This window comes from Apus apus, chromosome 1 (assembly GCF_020740795.1).
Source record: "Apus apus isolate bApuApu2 chromosome 1, bApuApu2.pri.cur, whole genome shotgun sequence".
Classification (NCBI taxonomy): Eukaryota; Metazoa; Chordata; class Aves; order Apodiformes; family Apodidae; genus Apus; species Apus apus.
In genome coordinates this window covers 95,754,741-95,763,853 of record NC_067282.1, presented here as the reverse complement: position 1 = coordinate 95,763,853, position 9,113 = coordinate 95,754,741, and the positions used below count along the sequence as shown (strand labels likewise).

Genomic DNA, 9,113 nt, shown 5'->3' with positions numbered 1-9,113 from the left:
TGTTCTGTTGTTTTCTTTATCAGGACATTTTATGGCTCTCCTCCTGTTAGTCTTCATTTCTTTTCCTTAGCTTGAGGCTTCAGTTTGTTCTTTCCCTTCTTGCTATCAGATCTTTTGAATGAATTTACTGTGCCCTGTAGTGACTAACCTCTTCCTTTTTTTAAGCCATGTTTTTCTGTTTCTTCTACTGTTCTTCTACCTTTTCACATGAACATTTTCATTCATCTTCACCAACCTCAAGACTTGTTTTACAAATACTTTGATCTGTACCAAAGAGCATTGCTCTCACCAATGTCCAGGCATGATCTGGAGATAGGTAGTGTTCTCCACAACCAGTGTGGCCACCCTGTTTCCAGAAGGCAGAAAAGAGCTGTGCAGTACGGATGTGATGCACACATTGCTACATGCTCTCTGGGCCAGAGAATAGCCTAGGCTCTTTTTATTGATAATAAACAGCCATAACTGTACATATGGTGAGAAGTAAGAGAGGGCCGGGAGGAGGTTCATACATTTGGATTGCTGCAAGAGCTGCTGAGCAGCATGGACAGTCCCTGGCTGCTTTGGATCATCCCAGGTGGATCTCCCCGAGACCAGACAATTACAAATATGGTCAGCTCCAAACCAGCATGGATGTGGGACAGTCTGTGCCAGGTGGCTCAGTGGATTACACACCGGCCCTTTGATTTTTTAATTCAGCAATAATGGGCACAGTCAGCCTGTAATTCTTCCAAGATCTCACTGAAGGTCTGCAAAATACAGGTTTCCTCCAAAATCAAAGCTGAGTTAATTTTTGCCTCTTATTTCTTAAAATTCAGGCCACCGTTGCAATGCATTGTATCAGGAAATTACCAAGGCAATAAAGACAGAACACTGTTCAAATTGCTTATGAATTTGTATATTTTCTATTTAAATTTGTAAGGCATATGAAAAGAGTATACAGATTTCATTTTTATATATCATATATATATAGATATATATATGTATGTATTTGAAAATACAAAGTAACAGTTAGTAATATGTGATAAGTGACTGCTCAGCTACCAACCCCAACAGGAGTTCACAATTGAGGATGAGAGGGGAAAGGTATGGTGGCTGTTTTCTCTAAAGGCAATCTAAAACTGCATATTGAACAATCCTTGCACGTAACTGTGATGATAACACATTTGCATCAGAACTGTGTAGCAAGACTAAGACCCTGCAGACACAACGTATCTGACGATGCTTATTACCATGAAGTAACACTTTGTTAGAAAGCAACCGCATGTTTCAAGTGGGCAAGGACAAATAAGTAGTTTGTAACTGTCTTTTTTTGTGGATATAAATGCTACAAAGGCTATTTTTTAGCCATTTTCTCACCTAATTTGTTCATACAGGCAAAAATCCATCAGAAGGGAACTTTCAGGTGACCCTGTGACTAAAGCATTGCACCCTCTACTCCTATGTGCTTGCTGAGGACCTGCTCAGCAGAAAGCAGCTGTGGACATCACTTTTCATAGTCCATACACCTCTAATAGTGTGCTCCCAGAGGCCAGGCTAGAGGGTGTTCCCCACCAGTACTGGCTAACTGGAATGCAGAGTCATGCAAGGCTGGAGGGGTTAATCCCATCCATCCCCCACCTAAGGCAGGAGGTAGATCTGCCTTGTTCCTGACAGAGACCTGTCTGATCAGCTGTAAAGCTCTCAGCAATGAACAGCTGCCCTGGTAAAGCCAGTATGCTGGAGCTCAACCACAAAAAGGAAACATATAAAGACTATTTCTTTCTTGGACCCTCTCCTTCTTTTGCTTTCCAAAACTAAATTAAAGTCATGGAAGGATGACAAAGAGAGATCCTATGTCAGTAGGATCACGCATCTACATCACACATTTCTTCTGTCAACAGTGACAACCAAGTCTTTCCCTCCTCCCTTGTCAAAAATTTATCATCAGATAGTCCATGGGCCAGTGACAGCCTGTGCTGCACTCTGGGAGCACCAGGAGGGAAGTTTTATCAGTTATGCAGCCCTGAAAGAGGAGAAGGCAGATTTTATTTAATTTCAAAGAAGACTCACACAATGTGAAAAGGATTTGTTCCTCATTGACCTGCCCTGCAGGTCTCTAGCACAGAGGAGAGGGCTTCTGGGATATCAGATGTGGTCCCACCTACAGGCTGACCTTTCTCCTGAGTTAACCAGGGCACTGCATGGGCATCAGCTGCTGGCTTGTAGCCCTCTGAGGCTTGCAGAGAAGCAAACAGAAACCCTGCTGGTAACTGTGAAGTTTGGCAACAACTGTGAAATAGAAATCAGAGGCAGCAATAACGACAGGTTAAATGTGTGTTAGAAACAGGGCTACTTCTTCTCACAATTCATCAATTTAGCATTAAGTCACTAGTCTGCAATATTCCTATAGTTGTGTTTCCCTAACTTCAACAAATGCTTTAATATTGACTGATGCCTTGAACTTGCAATGCACAACTGACATTCATGTGTGCAGACATCTGTACAGACAGACAAACATATACATACATAATTTAAGAACGAGCAAATAAAGCTATACAATGATTATCAGAGAAGGATTGGCCAATAGCAGAACTTTAAATTACACTGCAGAGTGTATACTGGCTTTTTTTTTTTCCATCTTGGCCACTGCCCATCTAAATCTCAGAAGCAATAAAGAATGGAGGCATCTTCTGTTTACTTCATCCTCTTTGCAACATCCAAATATGCATACTCAATTTCTTGATCAGCAGGACAAGTGTTTGTAAATTCATCTCTTGCATATGCATTGTTCAAGTATCTTGAAATCCCTGTCATCTCAGGTGGAAAATCAAAATTTCTGTATTTTTTTGCAACAACCTTTTATTAAAAGAAAAAAGAAAAATATCATTAGACACATGATCTGCAAAAAAAATCCCCAAATCTACTTGTTATGAACATTCTTAATTTTCAACGTCTAAGCCTGTCATTATATGCAATGTAGAGGGAAAGGAGAAGAAAACACAAAAAAACCCTCCAGAAGACATGGGATGAAGAAAGCTAGCTAGCAAGCTAACCGACTTAAAAGGATTTTTTGGTATTAATATTCTGCTAGAGCTACGTAGAGCTATGTGGGCCAGTAGATCACACCTGGAAGAGATGCAGCTTAAAACAGCAAAGGAGCTAGCATAAACTAGAATTAACAGGATAGTCTCACAGCAATAAAGCAGCCTACACTTGGAGACTTTCACTGGAACAGAAAGGAAAAACTTGAATTAAAATACTAAATCTGAAATGGCTAGGGAAAACAACTACTGGCCAATACCTAATTCCTCACTGTTGGCCAGCAAGGATGGTGTGATGTTCCATCATTCTTCAGACATTCACCTGACTTGAGGTGATTCTCCTTGTATTGGCTCTGCTGACCCCTGCTACCTCTCATGCTTTGCTGTTCCTGAGCTTTGTGTGGGCATGGGAATGAGCTCCTTCCCTTGCTGCTCTCTCTGGAATAGGTTTAACCAGGACATCTCTGGGAAAAGTTTTCACTCATGGAGGTGTCAGAAAGCAATTCAATCCACTTTTCCTCTGCCAAAATAGCAGTTAGAAAGGAAACTTTCTGAAGTGACCTTATCTGTTTGAAAACCAGATGAACTTCCAGTGTGATCCTTTCCAGAGCCTGGCTGGCTCCAGGGTAGCCCAGGGACAGGCTATGACAACATCCAGACCTCTTGGTCACCAGGATTGTTAGGTGTGTGTGGATGCTCCATAGGCCTGGAAAAAGAGGCTGGGAGCCTTGGCTGGAAGGCAGTGGGTGGTGGCTACCCTGCCAGCATCATTGGTACTAGGGATGATATTCAGCTAAGCAAGAGTTTTGTACTGAAAGGAGACACAGGTGCAAATTTCAGGGTTTGCTGGCTTCTTGAATTAGCATGGACAAAACTGTTTAATTTTATTGGTTCATGGCACTTTGCATGTGAAATGCAAATGAAGACACTTCTCAACAGCACTGCATATAGCACTCACTTAATACTTGTGAGAGGCTTGGCAAGTGCAGTCACAGCCCAGATACAAAACCAGATATTCTAACTCAAGTCATCAATCTGAAGATCTGCCTAAACTGTGCTGTAATTAAATGTCCTTGTTCATTAGCATTCAGTGTCTGTACACAGCTATTGTGTGGCCTCAGAATACATAAAGGACTCTGCTGCCTTTTAGAAAAGGACTTAAGCTTCTGTGTCACCCTTCTCTTCAGGAAGATAAAAACCAAATACAAACCTTGATTATATGGAGCTTTGGTAGGAGGTTGCAATCTGCTAAGGTGAGCTCATCTCCATCCAGGAATTTCCGGCTGGAAACAGTGATCTCCTCAGTGCTGTAAGCATCAATTTCATCAGGCAAGGGGCTATTTAAATAGTTGTCCAGCTTCCTCAGGGCTTTAAGCAAAGATTTTTCCAGATCTAGGTTAAGACAATAAAAAGGTCATTCAAGCCTGTACCAAGGTTTCTCTGACACCAAGCAGAAAGGCAACTCCTGAATCCTGTCTCCTGGCATCAACCCAGCTCGCAGACACCTTGCTATGCGAACTCCCGCAATTCCTTTATCCGAAGCTTAAACCTAATGCTGGGATAAGAGCTCTAAGTAGCCAAAGGGGGTTCTGAGCAAAAAAACAGCCTGGGGCTGTATTACCAGAACTGGCTTCTCAAACCCCACTCCGGGGTGTGCGGTTGCGGCGAGGCCCAGCAGAGGGACTCTGCCTTCACACTGACCCTCGCCTTGGGAACCACGGGGCAAGCGCTGGGAGCGACAACAGGGAGACAGTGGGATGCCTCCTTGGGGTGTACAGGAAACTGGAACATGAGTCCTGTGCTTTTGGCTTGAGCACACAGGAGTGGGGTTGGGGCAGCAGGGGCTGGCAAAGGTTGGCTGGAGTTTCTGTAGGCTGGTGGTGCTCATGTGCTGCTGCAGAGAAGGAAGAAGGGAAGAACAAAGGGAAAAGGGCTGAGAGCTGGAGGACAGAGATGAGTAAATGCATGGTTGTAGTGAGGGTCCTGCTCTAGAGGGACATGACATAGGGCTAGAGTCCTCATTATTTACAGAAATGGAGTAGAAAGGGAAGGTCTCAGTTCAAGGGGGCTGTGCTTTTAGCAGAGCTGTGGGGAAGGTGCAGTGTCACAGGCTTTACAGCTGAAGAAAAAGGAGAAGCCGGAGCTGGTGCTCTAAAGATGACAGTGGTATCTACAATAAGCTAACTCTGGAAGAGTGATTTTTTTAAGAGAGTGAATAGGTGCAGATTTCCACAGCCTTTTTGCTCTGGAAAATAACTGTTCAACCTAAGCTGTAAATGGGATATCTTCAGCATAGTGTGCTAGAATTGTACAGCTCTAATTTCTTCCATTAACTCCTAAGGCTGATGAAAGGACTGCAGAACATACTTTCATTAGCATCTTTTCTTGGGTTCTTTATGAAAGCAGAGAATTTTGCAAACACATCATTTCCTGCAGAGTTAGACTCAGGGTGGTTTGGTGCAAGTTTGGGATACCTGAGAAGTTAAAAGAAACAAAAGTTATATGATTAGACTTTATTTTAATCTCCACTAATTATTCAATATGTTTTCAAGCTAAAAGAGGGTAGATTTAGATTAGATGTTAGAAATAAATTCTTTACTATGAGGGTGGTGACACAGTGAAACAGGTTGCCCGAGGAAGTTGTAAATGCCTCCTCCCTGGAAGTGTCCAAGGTCAGGCTGGATGGGGCTTTGAGCAAATATTTGTACAGTGTGAGGAGGGTAACTTCAAACGCACACAAGTGGAGGAAAGGAGGTCAGGTTTCTGCAGTAGCATCCAGGTTTCTGGACATGCTTGCTGCAGCGCAGTGGACGTCGTGCACTGGGGATTGGCTGTGGTGGCACAGCAGTGAACCTGGGACGAGGGGGAGGGCAGCCAGAGGAGCACAGCAGCATCCCAGGAACATGCTGGGGACACCCCCTGCAGGGTGCCAGGCTTCAGTGTGGTTTCACATCTGTCAAAGTTACACCTCCCTGCAAGCTCCACAACGGCAGCTGGACCAGGCCCCCTTGATCATCCCACAGGCAGTTCTATCACATGCAGCTCATTGAGGGTCAGTCCCACTGAAACCAAGGGGGTTTGGTCACTGACCCCCATCCAGGGCTGTGAGGGGGTAAAAGCAAGAGAAGTGATCAGGAATTTGGTACCGGGGTGGTGTTAGCTTTTCTTCCAAGAATTCCTCGATCTTATTGACATCGGTTTTCACTTCGCCATCAAACGTCATGAAGGGGGGGTTTGTTCCTGGTGCGAGGTTCTGCAGGTCAGCAGGCTTTCTAATGGGAGGAAAGAGACTGGGTTAATCACAACAGGAACCACACTTGCAATTTCTACACTTCATTGCAATTTCTCCTTTAAAAGAGTAGGTTGCTTTATGTCTTTCCTGCCAAATAAAACTCAGCCAGCTGCCTCACACTGGTGGTGTGAGAATCCACTAGCCTGTATCTGAATGTGATCTGAAATGCTTAAAAAATTAATTAGTCCACTTCACACTAGTGAACCCCAAAGAGGAATCAGGCATCTAGACTGTTAAACATAGTGCCAAGCCACTGTGGTAATTTCAAATTTACCCAAAGAGAACCACCCTCAAAAATCACCATTTTGGAAAAGTTGTTCTGAAAAGGAGAACTCTGGTTACAAACTCACCTTTTCAAATCCACAGTTGTGACGTTAAATATGACACCTTTTAGCCATAGAATCATAAAAAGACGCTGAGAGAATGGGCAATTTCCAATACTTTCCCCATCACTGCCAGCCTACAATTAAAAAAAAAAAAAAAAAAAAAAAAGGTATGCATACACCTGTGATGACAGCACATTTTGACAGCAGATGCAGTAGGAAAGCAGAAGATCCAGATCTGTTTCAAGCACATATAGCATGTTACTCATCTTTATTAACGCATATTTTCATGCAAAGTTTGTTTATATCTTTCTCCAAACATGCACATTGATATGATGAAGACTCCCGTCATCTTGGAGACATAGTTTTTTATTAAAATACATAATGAATATTGCCATAAGTTAGAAAACAAAATTGAAATCACAGCAGTCCTTCCAAAGGAAATTGTGTCCACCTCATTAGTCTATGTGAACATAAATCTACCTTGGTCTTTGTAAGATTAGAACAAGTTAAAACAGTTTATGATCACGGGAAACAAATAGAGAAAGATCTATCATCATAAATTGAGAGGCAATGTTTAAAGCACTTAAGGGAACAAACAGAATAAATCAAATAATTAAGAATTTCAAATTAGAGAACTGTGGGGGCCCCTGAGAAGGAGGGAAGTTCAGCAGTTGCCTCGCTCCAGCTGAACACACCTGTCTTTGCTGAACTGAGGACTAAGGAAGCACAAGTGCTGTGTGCCCCTGGCTAATCCCTCCTTGTGATAAACCCAGGGCTCCCACTTTAAAGACAGAAATGTGGCTGTATTCAAGTCACATAACCTCAATTTCTGTGTTCCCTTGTAATGATGGGCTTTCCCTTTTGGCTAAGCAAATCATCAGGTGTCAGTGTAACACACAAGAGGTGCAACTCACTGAATATGTGGCCACAGAAGTGTTGCTCTCATGAACTTTGTATTACATTTTGTTAAGAGGCTTCATGAAAATGAGGGTAAGTCTTGCATAGTTATTCTTGGTTAAGTTAGGCTTCAAGCAACATTGTTGGAAGGAATGAGAGGTCCAATTTTTAAGCCCTTCATCTGATTCTCCTAAAGCACAGTCTTACAACTGAGATTAAATGTAAGGATACAGAAGTAAAAAAAGAGGTATATCATTTACTTAGTTAATAGGTTAGTTCATTAAGGTTTGCAACCTTATATCCAAACAACACACATTAATGAAACCAGATCTGCTTGCTCTTTCACTTTCCTCGACTTTATCAAATGAATCTCAAATACAGTAAAAAGTTCTCCATAAACAAACATTGCCATTGGATTCATTTACAATGCTCACCTTCACAAAGAGCTCTATGTCTGGAAATGAGCACCTGGTTGGGAGCAGGCAAGTTTCTGCCATGGAGCTCGAATGGCACATGAGGAGGGACACTGCTGCAGCTTGATAAATGATCTTATTGTCTGCATCAACCCAAAGGATTCTCCTCTGAAAACTCTCTGCTGCTTTCTGCTTCTGGTACTGCAACAATCACTGGCTTTCTTGGTAATGAAAACCAGAATAGCCTATTGCCTTAAATGCTGCCAGGCGATGAAAACTTTTAGAAATGCTAAAACAGCTGGACTGCTGTGTTACAGAAGTCTTGTTTCGTAGGTGGCAAAAATGAAAGCTGGTCAAAAGCTACTATTGTATTTTTCCTCCTACTCAGAGCACTGCTTTCCAGCACTGAACAGCTTACAGAAACAGAAGATAGAGAACTACTGTGTGTTTCATAAGAACAAGTCTACAAATGCTGCTAGCATGTGCTTAAAATAAGAGTTGAATACACGACACCACTATTTTGCCTCATCCTGCCTCTTATGTTATTATGTTTTACCCACCTCCCAGGGAAAAAAAGGGGTGAAAGGTGTTACTATAACCCCTCAGTGCTAGTAAGGGGCACCCCACACTCTCTCAGTAGTGCTAGGTTGCACTCTGTGGAGAAGCACCAATCAGGGGATGTCATTTTGGAGGTGCTGTGTGTGGAGGAGGCAGGCAGGTACATCTGGCAATGGACTGGCTCCTGCTGGCTCCTTTCCAGCTGCCCATCCCTCTCTGTCATAGCCATGTCTCAGCCCATCACGCTCACACAAGCTGCACTGCCAACTGCTGCTACCTTATTCCTCCAAGATGAGCTCTCAGGGAAACCCCCTAGGGCAGGAGATCGAGGGGACAGCAGCCCAACCTGGTACCAATCTGTGCTTTGCTGTCTTAAACAGTTTCCTACAGAGGAATTTAAACCATCCACCTAGGTCAGTGAAGAAATAATCTTACCATAACAGATTGCTGGGGAAAGAAAGAACATGCATCCAGAAAAAAACAGCTTCTACAACCAATTTTGTATTTTCAATCAGTCTTGAATAGGAAAAAATATGCTATCTCAGCAGGGTTCATATCCCTTATGGGGAGCTTTGCAGGTAGCCCTATGGTCAAGAAGAGATATGTG

General features: G+C 42.9%; 1 protein-coding gene across 1 annotated transcript in view; it reads right to left on the bottom strand.

Annotated features, from left to right (window-relative positions):
* Positions 1–901: 901 nt before the first annotated feature.
* The window catches only part of CLIC6 (chloride intracellular channel 6), a 32,363-nt gene continuing 24,151 nt past the window's right edge, over positions 902–9,113 (bottom strand). The window contains exons 2-6 of the mRNA XM_051608266.1: positions 6,663–6,772; positions 6,167–6,292; positions 5,388–5,494; positions 4,231–4,412; positions 902–2,835 (exon numbers count right to left, since the gene is read on the bottom strand). Of these exons, the coding sequence (XP_051464226.1) occupies positions 2,674–2,835; positions 4,231–4,412; positions 5,388–5,494; positions 6,167–6,292; positions 6,663–6,772 (687 nt within the window). The 3' untranslated portion in view covers positions 902–2,673. The remainder of the gene's footprint in view (positions 2,836–4,230; positions 4,413–5,387; positions 5,495–6,166; positions 6,293–6,662; positions 6,773–9,113) is intronic.